The sequence below is a fragment of the Geotrypetes seraphini genome, chromosome 7 (assembly GCF_902459505.1).
Source record: "Geotrypetes seraphini chromosome 7, aGeoSer1.1, whole genome shotgun sequence".
In the NCBI taxonomy this organism is placed as follows: Eukaryota; Metazoa; Chordata; class Amphibia; order Gymnophiona; family Dermophiidae; genus Geotrypetes; species Geotrypetes seraphini.
Window position 1 is genome coordinate 157,558,260 of NC_047090.1, and position 23,190 is coordinate 157,581,449.

Consider the following 23,190-nt stretch of genomic DNA (forward strand, 5'->3'; position numbering starts at 1 on the left):
GAGAGTCTTCATTTTATTTACCTAATTCTCTGTGGGACCTTATTTGACCATTTTATTTACCTAATTCTCTGTGGGACCTTATTTGACCATTTTATCCTAATTTATTTTTTTTAAGAACAGCATAGAATTTTTTTTTATAATTTAGACACCCCCCTCCCCCCACCTCCATCTGTTGTAATTCTGTATTACTAAAGATCACACTATAGAAAAGATTGCATTGTTGAATTCTGATGATGATACAAGTTGATTTCTACACTGGGTGATATTCAGTGATGTCATTAACTAGGTATCAGTTCCATTATGAAGAGCATGTAATTCTATTTTGCAATTATATAATATGTAACATATTTACAATCTTAAAATGATCCCGAGAAATAGAATGCTTTAGTTCTAACTGAATTTCAGTTGGGACTGCTCTTTGATATTAAGGGCCTTTTTTACAAAGCCGCGCTAGTGGCTGCTGCACGGTAACGGCCCTGAAGCCCATAGAGATTTAAAGGGCTTTGGGGCTGTTGCTGTGCGGCTTTGTAAAACAGGCCCTAAGTTCAAGAAATTGTAATGGCTTCATATGTACTATAACAGGGGTGTCCAAAAGGTCGATCGCAAAGGCAGCGCGAGTCGATTGTGTTGCCTTCGCATTCTACTTGCTTCCCAACTCAGAAGTGCCGAGCCGACTAACTTCCCCCACCTGACGTCAATTCTGACATCAAGAGAGGAAGTTCTGGGCCAGCCAATCACTGCCTGGCTGGCCAGGAACTTCCTCTCTGATTTCAGAAATGACGTTGGGGAGATGAAATCTGGTCGGCCCGACGCTTCTGTGTGGGGAAGCAGGGAGAGCTTGGGGCGGTGGTGGTTTGGAGGCCTGTTCCCCGATGACCCAGCAGTGGCTTGGGAGCAGGCAGGGAGACATAAAGAAAGAAAGGGGGACAAGAAGACAGAAAGAAAGGGGGCATGGGAGAGAAAGACAGAAAGAAAGGGGGGCAGGAAGACAGAAAGAAATAAAGGGGAGGGGGCAGGGAAAGAGGAAGATAAAGTTGGTGGAGGGAATGAGGTCTGGAAGCATACAGCAGGCTGAAAGAAGGAAAGAAATATTGGATGCACAGTCAGAAGAATAAAGTGCAACCAGAGACTCATGAAATCACCAGACCACAAAGGTAGGAAAAATGATTTTATTATCAATTTAGTGATCAAAATGTGTCAGTTTTTTGAGAATTTATATCTGCAGTCTATATTTTGCACTATGGTCCCCCTTTACTAAACCACAGTAGCGTTTTTTTAGCGCAAGGAGCCTATGAGCATCGAGAGTAGCGCGGGGCATTCAGTGCAGCTCCATGCTAAAAACCAATACAGTGCAGTGCAGCTCAATGCTAAAAACCACTATCACAGTTTAGTAAAAAAGGAGGGGGTATATTTGTCTATTTTTGTATAGTTGTTCCTGAGGTGACATTGCATAAAGTCATCTGCCTTGACCTCTTTGAAAACCCGCGGAATATAAATGATATTAACATTTTCTCTGCATACAGTGTGCTTTGTGGTTTTCAAATTTTATTGTTGGTAGATCATTTTGGCTTGGTCATTTTAAAAGTAGCTTGCAAGCCCAAAAAGTATGGGCACCCCTGTACTATAATATATTCAAGCTTAGGTCCATTGAGGTTGAACCTACTTGTGCTTGGATTTTTGGATTTAGTGGAAATAAGGGCTAACGACCAACTTGTAGCTATACCTTTTTATTGAACTAATATATTACCTAAAATTATGGTGGTTGACTCTTTATTTCCATATATCCAAATTGTCTATCACAGTAATCAGTACTTTGCTCAAAATGGATTTAATGGCACATCTTGTCAAATCTTTGCTTCATGCAACATACACTTCAGGTCAATAGGTATTTACACACAGAGCTTACAATCTAAATTGGTTCCTAAGGTAGTGGAGGATAAAAAGTGACTTATCCAGTGTCACAAGGAGAGTGCTCTGTTACATCCCTTCCGGATTCCATACTCTAGGTGTTCAATCCCTTCCCGCAATCCGAGAGTTGCAGAAATCCAAACACTTTTCTGAGCATGTGTTTCTCCTACCCTAGAGAGAGAATTAGTCCCCTGCAGTTTCAATTTCTGCAAGTGAAATTTGAGCCATGGCTTTCTTGGTCCTCAGGTTATTGCTTTAAACACTAGGCCACTCTTCTATTCCATTGTCACTGAGATGATGCACTGTGGTCATTGGAGGACATCTGCTGTATTGTAGGAATGACCCCAGCTAACCAAAACTGCCCTCTAGCATTTAGTCAACCAACACCCAAGTCAGTACTAACCTAAGGAAGATATAAACTAACATAAGATTTTTTTTATATATAATGTTCCCCTATAAGTGAATGTATTCCATATCTTAATGATTTTGTTGAGATAGACATGTTTTTCTCCAGGAGCAAGTAGAATATGTGGTCCTTACACATGGATGATTATCATCTGACGGAACCCAAATGGTAGGAAACAAAAAAAACTTTCTAGATTGGTGAACCGTACACGTGCAAACCCTCTTGAGCTGGTTTCAATATAGAGGGTACCACAGTACATATTTTCTGCAGAACCCACTGAACATTTGTTTTCATCTCTGTATTTTTCTTCTTAAAAATATTAAAATATCTTGCAATGCAGTTTAAGGGAATGGGCTTGTATACCTCTTTTTTTGGGGTTACACATTCAAAGTGGTTTACATATATACAGATACTTATTTTGTATCTGGGGCAATGGAGGATTAAGTGATTTGCCCATGGTCACAAAGAGAAGCATTGGAATTCAATCCCACAACCTCAAGCCACTCTTCACTACCCTTAACTTACCGTACTCTTTGAAATCTCTAGTTAGGTTTTTCAGTCATTTTTAAAATTCCACTGGTTGTTGTTTTTTGTGGACATAGCTGTGATCTGCATTGGCTTTGATATATTCAGCAATGTTGACTGAGATTGTTTGTTACTATCATGCTATATTCCCTCTAAGCTGAGCATGTGAGCAATAGCTCATACATTTTTGGAGCATCACTCACAGATTTTACATGGTCGCTCACTTCTGGTTTTGTGATAACCATTGTAGTGGAATGTAGCGGAAATTTTATCGCTCTTGTCAACTAAGCTCTTCGCTCACAAAGAAAAATTTTTGCTCACGTCAAGTCAGTCCTTAAGAGGGAGCATTGCTATCAGGCAATTTGATTTTACTGTTGCTATTTTACTGACATCTAAGAAGCAGAAAACAACCCAAAAACTTCAAGAAGTATGAATGGTGCATTGAGATAATGTTTATCACCAATTCCCACAAACTGTGCCCCAAATGCCATGAGCCCAAACACAGCATCCTTAGCTATGCCATCTGTCAGAAGAGGATGCCTATGTTTTTATAGTCATCAAGAGTAGAAGGAGAAGCTCATGTGCATTGACTCCTAGGATACCTGGGGATGCATCAACATTAAGAAGACTTCTTATTTCTTATTTATTCTTGCATCAAGTTATTTAAAATATGAATTTCCTATCTATTCCACAATTCAAAGTGGGAACAGATACATACATAAAATAACATAATATGCACAAAACAAAAGGCTGTCTCATCAATTACAAATAATCCATTACTGATAGAATAATTATTTATATGGCATCTCAACATCCCTGACTTTTATTTTTCAGGTACATAAACTCACACTTCATAAGTGTTTAAATTCTTATTGAAAAAATAAGCTCTTAACTTTGATTTGCCATTTAGCACATAATGTGTTAAAGCTAAAATTTTAAATTTAATATTCCAGTGAATGGATAGCCAGTGTAAAAAGTACAGAATAAACGAGAGATGGATAGACAGCATGATCCCAGTTAAAGGAAGGGCATAAATTGGGGGCATTCAAAAATGGTTTAAGTTTACAAACTAGATAAAAAAAGCATCTAATAATTCCTTTAACTTGTAAAAGTAGCAAGAGAAGAGCTGTACCTACCGTGATGCCTAGGTTCTTAACATGGGAAGAAATTATTTTACAGCTCAGTAGGTGAGACATTTTAGACCACGGGTGTCAAATGTCAGTCCTTGAGGGCTGCAATCCAGTCATGTTTTCAGGATTTCCTCAATGAATATGTATGAGATCTATTTGCATGCACTGCTTTCAATAGCCATAATTTTTGGGCAATTTAATACCCTAAGATTCAGATGTCTGTTAAAATTCTCTATTTGCTCAATCTTTCTTGAAACAGTTTATATTCTTTAATAACTATTGATATTTGATTCTTTCAATGGCACAGTTTTCAATTGAATCTTTTCCATAGTGTCTTGCTGCACATTTTAAATATTTAAGGAAAATGCTTCAACTTTAGCTACTAGTACCTCCATAACCTTTGCTGTTTTCCCCACCATTAAATCCAAGGCCTTTATGGCTACCAGAAACATCTCCAATGTAACTGCTGATGTTGCTGCTGGCTCTCCAACCTCCTTGGCATTCTTCTCCCTCAGCAGTCCTCCTGCAAATGAAGCTCCACCTGGATCTTGCCCGGAGCACGACTCAAAGCTCCGTACCTCCTCAGGATAAGGAGGCACAGCAACTGTCAAGGGCTATACTGAGATGTTCAGTTCCAGTGAGTCAAGCGTTCCCACGCTTGACTCCACAGCGAACTCCTGCCCCCGACTGCCGCTCTATGACTTGGGGAAGTGTCATCTGAATTGGAGAGGAGGAAAGAGCCTGCGACATCGCAGCTTTAACCATTCCCTTCCTCTTTGTATGGGGCATGTGCAATGAGAACATTTTCAGGTAATTTGTCTGTAAGAAAACAAACTAAAGCCACAACGATGTTCAGAGCAGTCAGAACAACGTCATATACCATCCGCCATCTTAGCTTCTCCCTCTGTTGACTGGGAGTAGTTTCTGAGTTCCTTTGAAGCCTTTGTTGGCAGTTGCCATTACTGTTTGATTTACTTCTTGGCAGAACAGTTTGTTTCTAAACTTTTTGCTATAGGTGCCTCTGCTTCACATGTATTGGGTGGCTTTCAGTGCTTTCAGTGCTTGGGTACTAACTGTAGGTGGAGCTAAGAAGTCCAGTTAAGTACAGCAGAGACAAAAGGAAAACTCCGGAATGGATTCCTTCTGCAGATGCACGCAGCTATGGGGATATTATCCATCTGTCTGGAATGTCTCGCCTATCTACTAAAAAGAGCTTACCAGGGTAAGTACATAATCTCTTTATAGTTAATAGGAATATTCATGGATAAGACTTAAACTCAGTACCGTCAGTTAGGTCTTCACAATGTTAAAAGCTAATCTGAAATCATCTATTGACCGATGGACTGTATTCATCTAGATACTAGCTTCACAGCAATGTTGTTACTGGGACTAAAAATTCTGGGAGTCAGTCAACATAAAGATGACAGATAACTCCTAGATTATCATTTACTTTAGATATTGGACAGAGATAGATATTAAATAATGTGGCAGACAGGGCAGAGTGGTATACAAGTGGGTTAGTGGGAGCTATGAAGATACGAGGCATGAATCATACTTGCTGAATTTTTCCAGTTAGAATAAACCCACTGCAAGACCTTTGGAAAAATGGCTAGATTTAATAGGTGAGACAAAAGAATATCATGATTAATATGTATCAAATGTGTGGTTTTTCTTTTTAAAATGAAGTCAACAACCAAGAATTTCATCACTGTTGACAGGATAGAACATTTACGGTTTTTCTTTCAACAACTGCAGTTCTGTTACATCCTTCCGGAAAACAAAAACCAAAAGGAACTGCAGAAGTGATGTACAAAGTGCCAAGTCTTTTATTAGAAGCAATAAAACATGGTTGTCCAAAGACTGGTTCACTTTAGGTTTGAGACCCAGCTCATTGAATGCAGCCGGTGGGTGTGTTGGTTTCTTCTAAACCGGTTGTGCCAGTTGCAGAGATCCTTTTTCAGGAGCCCTCTCGTCTGGGTATTGCAAAGCTTGATTGCATTATGCCATACAGATATTATGCTGCTTTTGTCTCCTAACACTGCTGGGACTAGTCAACACGGTTACACTGAGAGTCCAGATTTGTGTGAGCACCCCTCCATCAGCAGACCTTTTAAACATGGCTCTGTCCACCATTTTATTGCTGAGGTTCTAAAGAGCTAAAATTGGAATCTCCACTTTCCACATCACAGTGTTTTGTCAAGGACCGTTCTAATGTGCTGTCCTCTTTTTTTTCCATCCCATCCACAGCTTCTTGGTCTGGTTACAGAAAAATGGGAACAAAATGTAAGGTTATTAAATTTGCGGATGACACTAATCTATACAGCAGGGTCAAAAACATGGAAAGAGCTAAAATTGGAATCTCCACTTTCCACATCACAGTGTTTTGTCAAGGACCGTTCTAATGTGCTGTCCTCTTTTTTTTCCATCCCATCCACAGCTTCTTGGTCTGGTTACAGAAAAATGGGAACAAAATGTAAGGTTATTAAATTTGCGGATGACACTAATCTATACAGCAGGGTCAAAAACATGGAGGACTGCGAAGATCTCCAAAAAGATCTGACAACACTGGAAGAGTGGGCCAAAAAGTGGCAAATGAGCTTCAACATAGGGAAATGCAAGGTCATGCATGTAGGGAAAAAGAACCCGATGTTCACTTACAAGATGGGGGGATCACCGCTAGGGGTGAGCAACCTTGAAAGAGACCTGGGAGTGATGGTAGACACAACATTGAAGGCGTCAGTGCAGTGCGCCACAGCCTCAAGGAAAGCGAACAAAATGTTGGGTATCATTAAGAAAGGTATCACGACCAGGACGAAGGAAGTCATCCTGCCACTGTATCGTGCAATGGTGCGCCCGCACCTGGAGTACTGTGTCCAGTACTGGTCGCCGTACCTCAAGAAGGACATGGCGGTACTTGAGAGAGTCCAGAGAAGAGCAACTAAGCTAATAAAGGGTATGGGGGACCTCTCTTATACTGACAGACTGAAAAAGCTAGGGCTTTTCTCCCTGGAAAAGCGGCGACTTAGAGGAGAAATGATAGAAACCTTCAAGATTGTGAAGGGCATAGAAAAAGTGGACAGGGACAGATTTTTCAAATTATGGGAAACCACAAGTACAAGGGGGCACTCAGAGAAATTGAAAGGGGAAAGGTTTAGAACAAACGCCAGGAAGTTCTTTTTCACCCAGAGGGTGGTGGATACATGGAACGCGCTACCGGAGGATGTGATAAGCAGAAGCACGCTACAGGGCTTCAAAGAAGGTCTGGACAGGTACCTGGAGGACAAAGGGATTTAGGGGTACAGATAGGAGTAGAGGTAGGTTATAGGGATAGGATTAGAGGTAATTTATAAAATTAGTCAGAGACCACTGTTCAGGCAATAGGCCTGATGGGCCGCTGCGGGAGCGGACCGCTGGGCAAGATGGACCTCTGGTCTGCCTCAGCGGAGGCAACTTCTTATGTTCTTATGTACTCCAGACTGCTCTTTCTGGCTCTCTCTACTTATGTCTAAGTTTTATCTGCTGGCTCTTACTTTATAGCAGTTTTTGTGCAACCTAAGGTGGATTCCACCGAAGTGCTGGGTACCAGGTGCATGTACCTCCCTAGTGATGGAGGAGTAGTGTTTAAGGACACCTAGGATCGCAGATTGAATATTATATATAAAAAAAAAAAAATAAAAGCTTTTTGAAGTGGCTTCTTCAGGCATCAAGGTGATGGCAGCCACCTTTGAGGCACTTGCCTGTCACACAAAATTGTGCAGGGTGCCCTCAGCAGAAGTGGATGACTGTGGATTATATGATGGATGCCTTTTATAATCTCATTAGAGTTCTTACCGCTTATGCGGTGTCTGCGGGCTGATGTCTTTGGATCCATCATTGGGCTGGGGACGCTGCCTTTAAGGCCATTTTAAGCAGACTTCCTTTCTTAGGTCAGCTTCTTTTTGGGAAAGGTCTTGGTGACCTCATGGCTAGTGTTGCTTATCATTACCCCAAGTTTTTCCCTGTGAACAAGTCTCGCTGGACTTTCGGAGGGGACAGTCGTAATTGTTGTCCCTCCCACCGTTTTCATCAGGGAGCCTCAGGCTTTTCTTCCCAGAAATATTCCCATGGATACAATCCTCGTGACAACACTTCCAATTCCAGACATCCTCAGGCATCCAGATCCCAGGCAGCTACTGCTCCTAAACAGCCCCACCATTGGGCCGACTTCTCAGTTTTACCAGGAGTGGACTTTCATGTCCTCAGATAAATGAGTGCTGGGCATCATCAGTGAGGGGCACAAGATAGTTTTATTTTGCCTACCTCTGGATTTGTTTCTGGACTCGTCGACAGGTTGGCCGGAAAAGGAGTCAAAGGTCCACACTACTTTGCAGCGTCTTTTGGACATCTGAGCACTAGAACCCATTCTAGAACACAAATTGGGCTTCTGCAAATACTCCTTATACTTCATCATGCCAAAGAATGGCTCAGATGCCTGGAGGCCCATTCTGGATCTCGAGTCAATCATTTGCTTCCTGTGGATTCCTCATTTCTGAATTGAAACTGTGTGCAGTCATTACTGCTGTCTCTCCTGGGGAGATTCTAGCGTCCTTGGAGCTCATGGAGGCTTACCTCCATATTCCAATATTTCCACAATATCGCAGGTTCCTGCGTTTCCATATTCTGCAACAGCATTTACAATTTGTGACTCTTCCTTTGGGCTTGTGACAGCTCCTTGCACTTTCTCCAAGGTGATGGTAGTTGTAGCAGTTTCTCTCTGCAGGCAGGGCTTTCAGGTCCATCCTTTCTTGGACAACTGGTTGATCCGGGCTCCATCTTGACACGAGTGTGCCCATGTGGTGGAGATGGTGGTGTGTCTGCTACAGGGCTTGGGTTGATAAGAAGAGCCAGTAGATGCTGTCACAGATCTTGGAGTATCTTCCCAAGCCACTTCAGCAGCAGATCAGAAATCTCCTGAACCTTTCAGCTCCCACACTCTGGTATTATCTGCAGGTTCTGGGGTCCATGGCTGTCTCATTGTAGGCAGTCCCCTGGGCCACTCTGCACATGTGCCCTCTACAGGAGTCCCTCCTCTTTCAGTGGTCTCTGCAACGTCATCCCCTTCCAATGCCGCTCCCCTGGACAGAACCAGCATGCAGAAGCTTGCGCTGGTGGCTTCTGGGGGAGGCTCTGTACCAGGACAAGCTTCTTCAGATCTTAGAGTGGTTAACCCTTATGACTCATGCCAGCCTTTCAGGTCGGGGTGATCACTACGTGGACCACTCCATTCAGGGGCAGTGGTCTGCTCATCAGTGGTGTTAGTCGATTAATTGCTTGGAGCTTCAGGTAATTGCCCTTGCTTTACTCTCCAGCCCACTCTGGAAGGAAAAGCAACGTGAGTATTCTCAGACAACACCACGGCAGTGGTGTATATAATTCATCAAGTGGGCACAAGAAGCGCTCCCTTGGGCCAGGAGGCTTGCATGCAGAGCATCCTAGTTCACAAATTGTTTATGTTGCTGGGAAGCTTTCCCAGTACCCCCTTCCTTGAAATGGATTTATTCAGGTATGTTGCTTAGCTTTGGGACTGAACTCTCTCTAAGGTGGGTGGAGCATGTGCTCAGAAAAGTGTTTGGATTTCTGCAACTTCTGGATTGCAGGAAGGGATTGAACACCTAGCGTACTGAATCCTCCAGGGACTAACAGAAAAAAGATTATCGAAGGTGAAGACCTAATCTTCCATTGAAAAAGCAAAAGTCTGAATTTGGATAAAAGGTCCAGAGGGGTAACTAAATCCTCAGTACTATTTTTTAGACATTGTTGAATTAATAATAAACATTTTGCCAGCATCATCACCTGGGTTCAGCATAATGATAGAGCTCTTCTAATAATCTACTAGTCATGTAAATTTAACTTTACCCTTTTTCTAGGATCCTGTGCCTGAATTTTCTGAGAGTAGTATAGCCTCGTGGTTAAATCAGCAGCTAATTTAAAGTTAGGTTACTGTCATGTCCGTATGTAATTAGAAGCATCTGCTGTGTGTGTGTGTACCTTGTATCAACTAATTTTTAATCTCCTTCAACAGATTAATGTAGGAAATGAGTCATGCTTGTATAAGATATAGTTCAAAGGCATTATCTCATTAAAGGGAATTAATTCAGTTTCAATGACAGCCTTTATCTCACCTCTATAACCAAATTGGGGGTGGGGGCAGTGATCGCACAATAACTCAATTATCTCCTAGTGAAAAATGTTTTTTGGGCCAGAGGGCGTATAACATTAGGCAGGATTCACTAAAATCCCAAAATCTATCCGCTTCGAGTCCTATCCGTTTCCGAGTCATTGTAGGCAATCGATTCTGTAAAGCTTGTCCATGCAAATGATCCAATCGTAAACACGCCACTATTAGCACTGAAAGATCGATCGACGCGCTTGCGCACTGTATCCTTGTTGGTTTTGAAGCTCATAACGCATGCGTTAGCTCTTTAGGACTTCACTGCGTAGAAATGGGACATGATTTAATCACGGATGTCATTAGCGGGCTCCGAATGCGCCTACAGGGAAGTGCTCGCCTTCTCATTTCTCTAGCTGTAGCCTCATCTTCCTGGGCATACTCGTGTTCCAAAAGAAGCAGATAGTGTAGCTGACGAACGCCATCCATTTCTCTCTGGAAAAATACTGTTAAGTTGCTAGAAGGCATAATAGTTAACAGCTGTTGAATGCGCTGGGATCACGCACTGTTATATATAGCCTATGAATCCTAGGAGACTGTGAAGCTTTATCAGCCGTGAAGCAAGTACCAACCACTAGCGACACCCTGACGTCACATGCACGCGACAATCCAGCTGGAAGGAAGGGGGGAGGGATAGCTGGCCCATAAAAATTTTATTTGATTTTGAATTTTTTTTGTTATTTGGCATTGATATTTGAAATGTACAATGCGCAAGGAGAGCATGGGGTTAATCCGTGATTTTCTTGCCATGCGCATTACAAATCCAAGATTCACTCCTGCGCTCGCTGTGCGCATTCCAAAAAAAGAAAATAAAAAATATTTCTAATGCTTATGTACATGAATGTTTACATATATTTAAAAGTTTTGATATATTTTGGATTTTTGGACGGGTAAATATATATATTTAATGGGGTTCTTAACATGCATGCATCAGTTGCTAGGCAGAAATAGTCAGCGAGGATATAAACTACTGGTCCTCAGCAGTTGTAACTTTTTGGACAGGAAAGGCCAATCGATTTGGACGAAATGGTTTCATGAATCGACGCGTTAAAGAAATTTACATGCCTTTTTACTCATTTGCATGCACAGATTGGATCGGGTCTGGAGGAAGGTTAGTGAATCGAGCTGGAGTCGGAAAGTGAGCGCAAACCAAGTGGTACACGATTGGTTTGCTTAGTGAATCTAGCCCATTGTTAGCTGTTTACAAATCTGAAAACTGCTTTCCCTTCAGACCCCTGTCCTGTACAAGAAACAATAACACTTCTCCTTCACCAATTTAGTCAGAGAAATTAATTTCTCAGGACCTTCCCTTTCAGAAAGCATGGTTGAGAATATAGGAGACCTCCCTTTTTGTATAACTGGTTAACAAAAAGTCTGAGTCTAGAAGACATCCAGATTTGAGAAGCATCATTTACCATGCCATTCGGCGATAGTGAACAAGGATCTTGGTGTGACTTAGGAGGGATACAGATATCTGGATACTCATAGGAGAGTGTATCAGAATACTGTACTCATCTCCAGCATAACATCTTACTAAATCTAAATTTTATATGATGCTAAATATTGTTCAGATACATTGTGATATTTAAATTGTTTTGTAATACATCTTGTCTTATAATTTCTGATCCTGGCCTGTGCTATCAGTTGGAACATGATACTGCTTGGATCTATTTTATGTATTGTACAGGATATTCATATTACCTAAGAATATGCAGTCAAACTATTTATTTTTTTTTTTTTTTTTTTGCTTTCAAACTAGACCAAACGCACAAATTTGAAAAAACCTAATTCTGAACGAACTGGACATGGGCTGAGGGTAAAATTCAGTCCCTTGGCTCTTCTTCTTGATGCTTCTTTGGAAGGGGAATTTGACTTGGTACAACGGATCATATATGAGGTACACCTCAAGGATAGTCAGCATATTCAAAAACATTGATTTACTATTAATGAAAAGTAATGTTTTTACAAACTCTGATCCTTAATTAGGTTGATGATCCCAGCAAACCTAATGATGAAGGAATCACTCCTCTTCATAATGCAGTGTGTGCCGGCCATCATCATATTGTGAAATTCCTGCTTGATTTTGGTGTGAATGTGAATGCAGCTGACAGTGATGGGTGGTAAGATTATCCTAGCATTTGCTGTGCAATAACAAATTGTAATTAAAACAGTACATTTTGTTATGCTATGTACAATCTTGTCACATCATATCCTCTTTAGAGTTCTAGGTGGGTTACGAGCAACATATTGTCACATAGAATTTTGTATAGAATTAAATATGTTACAAAGAATTATACATGCTACAATAAAGTTATCAAATTATATATACAGTCTGAGGTAATATGTCATAAACAACATATGAGGTAATATGTCATAAACAACATATGAGGTAATATGTCATAAACAACTTGGTCCCAATTTTTCCCCCCAGCGAGTTTGAACACTGAATTATTGAACATTTGGTTAGAACACTTCATTTTCAAACAGTCGTTTGACTTGAAATAGAGCTGTGATTTAATTGTTAAAAACAACAGCTGACCATTAATCTAATCTAATCTAATACTCAATTTATTAATCGCACTATACAAAAAAGGTTCAAGACGATTTACATTCAAAGAGGCAGTCAATAATTAAAATATCATCATAACATGAATATTACAAGAAGTCATATAAAATTTGCAAATTTTTACAAAACTTTAATTGTTATCAGTCCTAATGTAAACAGGTAGATTATTCCAAATTGTAATGACAGCATAAGAGAAGTTGAGCTGTCATTTATACTGTACTCCTTTAATCTAACACTGTGTTTGGTTCAGGTGACTTGTATTATTAGTCTGAATTTCTTTGGACCCCTAGCAGAGATTTCTTTAAAAGCCCTGTTTTTATATTTTTGCAAAACACTGTGTATACTGTAGTTGTGTGAATTTCGATGGGAAGTGAATTCCACACTTTTGCTTTTTGGTAGTTGAACGATTTGCTGTGAGATGTCTTGAATTTTATATCTTTCAGAGTTGGGAATGATAGGGTCAGGCTTATAGAGTTACATTGGTCTGCAGATCTACCTAACAATTAAGTAAATCTGGGGAAGCTATTAGGGACATCACCATTTATGTTCTTAAATACTACGCCAATTGATATATCTGGCTTGTATTTCCACAAGGCAATATCACTAATTTATCCAAGGTGAAGCTGTTAGTTCACCCTTTCAACCTTGTGTCTAAAGGACAGTATAACATTATATTTTCAAACCCTCAGAGACGCCACCAGAAGATCACATCATCATGTCCCCTGGCTTTACGCACCTGATCCTCATCGGGTCTATATAGACCCGATGAGGATCAGGTGCGTAAAGCCAGGGGACATGATGATGTGATCTTCTGGTGGCGTCTCTGAGGGTTTGAAAATATAATGTTATACTGTCCTTTAGACACAAGGTTGAAAGGGTGAACTAACAGCTTAAATACTACGCAGCATAGTTTTAATTCTATTCTGTCTCTATTGGTAACCAGAGTAGTTCTATAAGCAGTAGTGTGACATGGTCAAATCTTGATTTGTAGTAAGAGTTTTGCTGCTGTGTTTTGTATCAGTTGGAGTTGGGGGTTTCTTTTCATTAATTTCAAGGAGATACCTAAGAGTAGAGCATTGTAGTAGTCTAGTAGTGACTTATTGACTGCACTAGTATCCTGTAATTCTTTTGGAAGAAGTAGGGTCTTACCCTTCTTAGTTTTTGTAGTGTTAAAAAGGATTTTTGGACTTAGGCCTAGATTCATTAACCTTCCTTTCCATGGGTGATTGCAGGCAGGCCGACGAATTCTCTAAAGTCCAGCATGCAAATGGGAGCGATCGGAGGAACGTCCCCCACTGACCACATGGATTGCTAGTGAGCGATCCTGAAGCATGTGTAGACCATCTGTAGATGGTCTGCACATGCTTACGAAGCTAAGAGCTGCTTTTTTTCTGTTTTTACTACTTTGCGAGCCTGTGGTTTTAACCCGCGGGTTAAAACCACAGGCTCGCACTGCGAGGAAAGGGCAGGAGAGTTGAGGCAGAAAGACAAGATTCGGGGTGCAGGGTGGCAAGTTGGATCAGAGAGCAGGGTGGCAAGAGGAGAATCAGGGCTGAAAAAGGGCAGGAGAAGTTGGCAGAGAGCAGAAAAGGTTGTGAGCGACTGGTCCCCACCAGTCGCTTCTTTTTGGATCAGCTGGTCCAGTCAGTGTTCCTGGAAAAGTTTAGTGAATTGCATTCCTTCCTACTTTGCATGCCATTTACCCTCATTTTGCATGCACAGTTCAGAATCAGATCGGTCACGTGGTTAGTGAATCGGGTCAGGGTTGCAAACCGATCAGTACACAATCGGTTTGCTTAGTGAATCTAGCCCTAAGTTGTTAACATGATCTTCAAAACTTAAGCTATTTAGTGACTCCCAATACTTTGGAGGTTTTTTCAGTGTTGAAGCTGGTTTCAGTTGTCAGAGTAGTAGTAGATGGGATTAGGTGTGTATATCACAATATCATAATAGTTTGGTTTTTTCAGTGTTTCGTTTGAGATGATACTTCCCCGCTAATTCTGGCACTTTAGTTAGTGTTCTGGACAATATTGTAGTCATACTTGCTTGGTTCAGACTTACAGGGATTAGTAGAAAGATGACATCTGCGTATGAGAAGAACCATTCCCCTGGTCTGAGACTTAATGAGTTCAATGTGGTCATGAAGATTATTCTAATCTTAATCCAATGTTGTTTAAATAGTTTCCAAAAAGAAACAGGATCCTAAGTCACCAATCCTCTCATAAAAATGTTGAACCAAAAAGGTGCGTCTTAACCATTGATCTGAATTTTAAATAAGATAATTCAGAACCAATTATAGCTGGGAGGGAATTCCACAGGCGAGAAATTGCAGCAAAAAAGGCAGACTTCTGTGTAGATGCTAGACGTTCCAAATGAACAGCAGGTAAAGCAAGTTGGTGAGCAGTCAATGAACATAGGCTACGAGAAGGCTTATAGGGAATTAATAATTTTCCTCAATAGTCTGGTTGACCTGATTGTAATGCTTTATATGCAAGCGTTAAAGCCTTATGCATAAGGCAAAATTCCTTTAAATAAAGAGAAATGTGATCATATCTTCGAGCATCAATAAGGACTCTGATAGCAATATTTTGGATAGTTTGCATTTCTTAATTGAAACTTATGGCAAACCAACATAAACAATGTTACAATAGTCTAATTTGGAAGTGAGTAGAGCATAAATGATAGAGGTAAACAGATCGGAATGCATAGCAATCGTAACCCATCCCTCAAGAAGAATCTACTGTATTCACAATTTTTAAGATTTAAAAGGATCTGTACAAATATTTCAGATTTTGAAGAGAATGCAATTGTAATGGCAAGGAGATTTGAGCAACTTGGATATCCCATCTCTACTATTCAAAATTGTTATAATAAAACACTTTTAAGAGATTTATTTATTATTTATATTCCGCATAATCCTACAATTCTGTATGGATTACAAAGTATTCAGGTACTCAAGCATTTTTCCCTATCTGTTCTGGCGGGCTCACACTCAATCTAATGTACCTGGGGCACTGGGGGATTAAGTGACTTGCAACAAAATATACAGAAAAAAAGAGAGTAATATTCGCTGCCAATAGCTCTCTTTGGTCAATTTAAAGTTGTTATGAACTTTGAAGTGTGGTGAATCTTGTTTACCTTGTCTTGCTTCAAAATCAATTTACTAAAGGAGGAAAAGAGCCTCATAACCCCATATGCTGCATATATTGTATTAAGCAGACATGCTAGAAAGGGTAACAATCTCACTGGCTCAAAAACCTCCTGTCCTAACCTGACTGCTTATAATGTAAACATCGATGTGTACTGCTTATACTAGCTATTCAAATCATTTATAGTAGCTGTTCAAATTATTCAAAAAAACATCACAATTGCAATTGCAAAAAACTTATCTGAATCGGGACTTTAAATGTCTTCTGTTTGTGCTGTCTCTACCCAGTCCTTTCTTGCCTAAGTGACTTGCCCAGGGTTACAAGGAGCAGTGCAGGATTTGAACCCACAACCCCAGGGTGCTAGGGCTGTAGCTCTAACCATTGCACCACACACTCCCCGAAGAGCATCTCCAGCCTACTATCAGACCACAACCGGATACTGTTTGTACTCTGAGACATACATATTTATCAGAGGATATCCCAAAAATTATTAGATCTATCTGGAAAATAAATACATTGTCATTGTATTCTCAAAAGACAAAAATTTACGAGAGAAATTAGTTCCTTCTAGATCACCAGAGGTGTGGCAAATGTACAGTTTGTCCTCTTAGTTTGGAAATTAAAGAATTTATACATCCAATAACTAGTCAGCACTACAATTTACATCATTCTTCCAATTTTAACTCCACTAGTGTCATATATATAATACAATACTCATATAAATTACTGTATGTTGGAAAAGCAAAGAGACTTAAGACCGGCATCATCGAACACTGCAGTAACATTAGTAGACAGATCATCTCAGCTCCATTAGTAGGGCATTGGATTGATGGCTAAGCATGAGATTGATGATTTGAAGTTTTTTGTTTTCAGAATAATCCAATCTAGTGCAAGAGGGGATGATATTGATCCTGTACTTCTACAAGTTGAACAATGGATCATTCATGATTTAAATACTCTCCATCCTATAGGTCTTAATACTGAAGTAGACTATAGTGTATTTCTTTAAAATTTTATGGATGATACCAAAATCTGCAATAGATTAGACATGCCAGATGGTGTGAATAACATGAAGAAAGTACCTGGAAAAGCTTGAAGAATGGTCTGAAATTTGGCAACTAAAATTTAATGCTAAGAAATGCAAGGTCATGCATTTGGGCTGCAAAACCCTGAGGGAATGGTACAGTTTAGGGGGTGAAGAACTTATGTACATGACAGAAGAGCAGGACTTGGGAGTGATTGTATGTGATGATCTTAAGGTGGCCAAACAAGTTGAAAAGGTGATGGTGAAAACTAGAAGGATGCTAGGGTGCATAGGGAAGAAGTATGGCCAGTAGGAAAAAGGAGGTATTGATGCCCCTGTATAATACTCTGGTGAGACCTCATTTAGAATTTTGTGTACAATTCTGGAGGTCGCACCTTCAAAAAGATATAAAAAGGATGGAGTCAGTCCAGAGAAAGGCTACTAAAATGGTGTCTTCATGATAAGGCATATGGGGACAGAGTTAAAGATCTCAATCTATATACTTTGGAGGAAAGGTGGGAAAGGGGAGATATAACATAAGATCACGATAGAGACGTTTAAATACCTATGTAATGTCAATGCGCATGAATCGAGTCTCTTTCATTTGAAAGAAAACTGCAATGAGAGGGCATAGGATGAAGTTAAGAGGTGATAGACTCTGGAGTAATATAAGGAAATACTTTTTACAGAAAGGGTGGTAACTGCATGGAACAGTCTTCCAGAAGAGGTGGTGGAGACAGAGACTGTATCTGAATTCAAGAGGGCCTGGGATAGGCACATAGGATCTCTCGGAGAGAGAAAGAGATAATGGTTATTGCGGATGGGCAGACTAGATGGGCCATTTGGCCTTTATCTGGCATCATATTTCTATGTTTCAAATGTATCCATCCTCTGTATTATCCTATTCACCTTTATATTTAGTTAAACAAATGCCCTATTTTAATTTTATATATTATAAATGGTTTTTGTCTGCCATCAGTTCACTTGCATTTTAGTTATTTACATAATACAAGCCACTTTTTGTATAGAGATTAAGCTGTTGAGAAAGATATCATAATTTCATAAATATAGCTTTATAAAGGTGTTTTTTTTTTTTGTTTGTTTTTGCTTCCATATCAAATGTCTATGCCAAGCATTTTTAGTTGGTATGGCCCTTTAAATATGCATTTATGTAAAACCCATCCAGCCCTGTTTTTAAGTACTCCTTTCTTGCATCTGTGTCTCATTTCGGCGTGTCGTTCTGCTGAGACACTAAAGCAGTGAACACTTGGATATCTCTATTTTGACTGATCTATTTTGGCTTTCTACCTATTTATCTAATTTATCTTTTTGGTTCAGATTCTTTAGCAGGAAGAATATCTGTTTACTAATGTGATTAACAGGTGCTAGAATAGATGTGTAGACTTAACAGATCACAACATTTAATGAAAACTTACCATGTGAGCTGTCTGTCTTTTTTTCTTTCTCTCTCTCTCCTTGGCCGCTGTCTGTCTGTCTCTGTGGCTCCCTGTCTGTCATTCTTTCTGTCTCTCCCTGGCCCCCTCTCTGTCTGTCTTTCTTTCTTTCTTTCTTTCTTTCTTTCTTTCTTTCTTTCTTTCTTTCTCTCTCTCTCTCTCTCTCTCTCTCGTAAGCCTCTGTCTGTCTCTCTCCCTGGCCCCCTGTCTGTCTTTCTTTCTCTTTCCTTGGCTGCTGTCTGTCTGTTTTTTTTTTCTTTGTCTCTCTCTCTCTCTTTTGCCGCTGGCTGTGTCTGTCTGTCTGTCTCTCCCTGGCCCCCTGTCTGTCTGTCTGTCTGTCTGTCTGTCTGTCTTTCTTTCTCTCTCCTTGGCCGCTGTCTGTCTTTTTTTTTTTCTTTGTCTCTCTCTCTTTTGCCGCTGACTGTATGTCTGTCTCTTTGGCCCCCTGTCTGCCTGTCATTCTTTCTCTCTCCTTGGCCGTTGTCTGTCTGTCTGTTTTTCTGTCTGTCTGTCTCTCTCCCTGGCCCCCTACCTGTCTGTCTCTCTGTTGCGCCATGCCTGCCTGTCTCTCCGTGGCCCCCTTCTGTTTCCCCCCCAGAGCAAACCCAGATTGCTGCCTGCCCCCCAGCACACCCCTCCCCCCAAAGCAGCCCCCTTTCCCTCTCCCCCTCAACTTCCCTGTGGAGCAGTAGCACATCGTGTAATTCTTACTAGCTCATCAACAACTAACTCCCTCTTCTGACAGCCCAACGTCTTGCAGCACCCGCAAGAGACAAACCGCCATTGAAACTGCCACGTGCGCCATGTGCTGCGTGTCGCAAACAGCCGCACATGGCGCGAATGGAACACGACCACGGAAACACACATCACGGTGGCAGGGAACACGGCCTCCTAAGTGTGCATGCGCACTTAGGGTTTTATTATAGAGGATGAGGTAGTTGTGTGGCATTAGTGGAAGAAAGGTAAAATAATTGATTTTCAATCTGTTAAACTGACCAAAGGTTTTTTGTTTTATTTTTTGTTGCAGGACTCCGTTACATTGTGCTGCCTCTTGCAACAGTGTTCATCTCTGTAAACTGCTGGTGGAATCCGGGGCAGCTCTTTTTGCCACAACTATAAGTGACATAGAAACTGCTGCTGACAAGTGTGAAGAGATGGAGGAGGGCTATATTCAGTGTTCACAGTTCTTGTACGGTATGTTGGACGAAAGTAAAGAACTGTATTTAGGAGAAGTCTGTTCTTTCAACAAGCAGGATTGAGTTGAATACACAAATAGGATATGACATTGCATGATGCTGGAATGGAACACCTCTCCCAGTTTAGGACTAGGTGCAAAGTTCTGAACATGCCTAGCCTTTACTGTGCACAGTGGTTTTCTAAGTCCCTCATGTTTTTTCTACTCTGTGAACAGAGGGCAAGAGCAGAGCTCTCCAGTTAATTAGGATTTCTTATTTGTTTTTTTAAACTGCTATTTATTGTTTAAACAAATAAATAATGTTTGTTTATTAAAATTCTTTATATGAGGGTCATTTTATAAATAATGCACACTTATTTTTTTTTATTTACGTTTGTTTGTTTTTCAAAGTATTTCTTTACAATCCTTCAATATAGTCTCCCTGTTTTGCAATGACCGAGTCCCAACGTCCAGAAAGCTTCATTATTCCTTCGAAGACACCGTTTTTGTTCAGTTGCTGAATGGCTCGGATACCAGCGGAAGAAAGCTCTTCAGAGATGCAAAACAATGCCCACACATAGGTTGTTTCAACTTTGGAAAAAGGTCAAAGTCTGGTGGACTCATGTCTGGACTGTAGGGAGCATGAGGTAACATCTCCCAGCCGTATTTGCACAGTTTTTCAATGATGAATGGAGAGCTCCATCTTCCGCATGACCAAAAAAATTTTGATGAGCTCAATCAAAAGTCAAACAAATGATTTTTGCTTGTGATCAAGAAGGCATCATTATCACAGCATTGGAAGAAGTGTCACAGCAGTGTATTATCGTAATTTTTTGCAAAAAATGTGCAGAAAAATGCACAAAACCCGACCTCAGTTGTTCTTGGCTGGGCCACTCATTCTTCATGACAATGCTTGTCCACACATAGGGAATGTCATCATTGAAAAACTACGCAAATAAGGCTGGGAGGTGTTACCTCATGCTCCCTACAGTCCAGATATGAGTCCACCAGACTTTGACCTTTTCCCTACAGCCTTGGCTTTTAGGAAGAAAAGAGTGGGGAGCATACTCGGGGAGGAGGTATGTAAGGGGTGGGGTGGGGGGGGGAAAGCCTCTGAAGTTTTGAGGCTTCCTACAGACTCTGGCGAGTAGAGGGAAATAACCCACTGGTCCCAGAATAAAGTGTGATTGTACAAGAAGGGACAATTTCTCTCTTTTCTCCTTCAGTCTTTAACACCTCACACACCTTCCCTTACCATTGTAACAACAATAGATGCTATTTTTTGAACACATCTCAAGCTTAAAAATGTAGAAGGTTCAAATCCTTAACTGTCTCTGTGGAGCCTTGCTTACCCCTCTCTCTGAGCGTTTCTCTCTCTTTCTCTCTCTGGATTCTTGCTTTCTTAATTCTTGGCCCTTGGCTTTCTCTGCCTCTCTTTCCCCTCTTAGCCCCTCACACCACCACTTCTCACCTATTCAGAGACACACATTCATGCAGGTAAACTGTTCTTTCTCTCTCATTTACACACAGAGAAGCAGCCTCTAAAACTAACTGTACTTGTAAAAGCCTATTTCTACCTCTAAAATAGAATACAGTATTTTTTTGAACTTTAGTACCAAGCATATATATGATATATCTGTCCTCTAAGCATTGCATCTCTGTAATATTAAGCCATTTCTACACAATATATTTTAAGCTGTCTGTCTCTCATTAAATTCACTTCATGTTGAACCTCCTCTGAGGGCATTGGATCCAGGACCTATGGTGCATTGTGGGGGCGCATCATTACAAAGGATCCATACGCATTGGCTCAGAAAAGAAACATTATGCCGTCAAAAGTAAAAATCATTACTAGGCCTCTGTCAGATTCTAATATAAAAGATACTAAAATTTGTTGCTTTTTCTATATCTTCAGTTCAGACTATGCGACATCAATCTACAGTGGTGCCTCACACAACGAACTTAATTGGTTCCAGGAGCAAGTTTGTTATGTGAAACGTTCGTTATGTGAAACGCGTTTTCCCATAGGAATACATGTAAAAAAAAATAATTCGTTCTGCAGCATAAAATATGCTAAGATGACATAAAAAAGATAAATTTTTGGTTATTATTTTTATTTAGATACATCTAAAAACATAATTGTTTTTTAAAACAACACACATTTTTTAAATTTAAAGACAGACTAAGTAGAGTCTAATTTTACAGTGAGAGGGCAGAGTCTCAGCGGCAAAAACTGGGACTTAACTGTTCATTTTTTTTTTTCTACCGTGTTTCCCCGATGATAAGGCAGGGCCATCAAATAAGAAAAAAATGTAAAATAAGGCACCCCCCCGCAAATAAGCCACCCACCGATACCTGCGCTTACCCGAATCGGGTGGTACGGTGGGTGACTCCGTGTAGTCCCTGGCACCCCCGACACGATCGGGGCAAGAGGGAGCTCAAGCCCTCTTGCCCCCCCGACTCCCCGACACGATCGGGGCAAGAGGGAGCTCAAGCCCTCTTGCCCCCCCGACTCCCCGACACGATCGGGGCAAGAGGGAGCTCAAGCCCTCTTGCCCCCCCCCCGACTCCCCGACACGATCGGGGCAAGAGGGAGCTCAAGCCCTCTTGCCCCCCCGACTCCCCGACACGATCGGGGCAAGAGGGAGCTCAAGCCCTCTTGCCCCCCCGACTCCCCGACACGATCGGGCAAAAGGGAGCCCAAGCCCTCTTGCCCCGCCGATTCCCCAACTCCCCGACAATATCGGGCCAGGAGGGAGCCCAAGTCCTCCTGGCCACGGCGACCCCCTAACCCCACCCTGCACTACATTACGGGCAGGAGGGATCCCAGGCCCTCCTGCCCTCGACGCAAACCCCCCCTCCCCCCAACGACCGCCCCCCCCCAAGAACCTCCGACCGACCCCCAGCCGACCCGCGACCCCCCTGGCCGACCCCCACGACACCCCCAACCCCCTTCCCCGTACCTTTCTGTAGTTGGCCGGACAGACGGGAGCCAAACCCGCCTGTCCGGCAGGCAGCCATCGACGGAATGAGGCCGGATTGGCCCATCCGTCCCAAAGCTCCGCCTACTGGTGGGGCCTAAGGCGCCTGGGCCAATCAGAATAGGCCCGGGAGCCTTAGGTCCCTCCTGGGGGCAGGGCCTGAGGCACATGGTCGGGTTGGGCCCATGTGCCTCAGGCCCCGCCCCCAGGAGGGACCTAAGGCTCCCGGGCCTATTCTGATTGGCCCAGGCGCCTTAGGCCCCACCAGTAGGCGGAGCTTTGGGACGGATGGGCCAATCCGGCCTCATTCCGTCGATGGCTGCCTGCCGGACAGGCGGGTTTGGCTCCCGTCTGTCCGGCCAACTACAGAAAGGTACGGGGAAGGGGGTTGGGGGTGTCGAGGGGGTCGGCCAGGGGGGTCGCGGGTCGGCTGGGGGTCGGTCGGAGGTTCTTGGGGGGGGGGGGCGGTCGGTGGGGGGAGGGGGGGTTTGCGTCGAGGGCAGGAGGGCCTGGGATCCCTCCTGCCCGTAATGTAGTGCAGGGTGGGGTTAGGGGGTCGCCGTGGCCAGGAGGACTTGGGCTCCCTCCTGGCCCGATATTGTCGGGGAGTTGGGGAATCGGCGGGGCAAGAGGGCTTGGGCTCCCTTTTGCCCCGATCGTGTCGG

The 23,190-nt window shown here is 42.0% G+C and overlaps 1 protein-coding gene across 5 annotated transcripts in view; it reads left to right on the top strand.

Annotated features, from left to right (window-relative positions):
* The window catches only part of PPP1R13B (protein phosphatase 1 regulatory subunit 13B), a 199,805-nt gene that overhangs the window by 167,023 nt on the left and 9,592 nt on the right, over positions 1–23,190 (top strand). For all 5 annotated transcript variants that reach the window (XM_033952239.1, XM_033952240.1, XM_033952236.1 and 2 more), the window contains 3 exons: positions 11,937–12,074; positions 12,164–12,297; positions 19,398–19,564. In XM_033952239.1, coding sequence (XP_033808130.1) covers positions 11,937–12,074; positions 12,164–12,297; positions 19,398–19,564 — 439 coding nt within the window. The remainder of the gene's footprint in view (positions 1–11,936; positions 12,075–12,163; positions 12,298–19,397; positions 19,565–23,190) is intronic.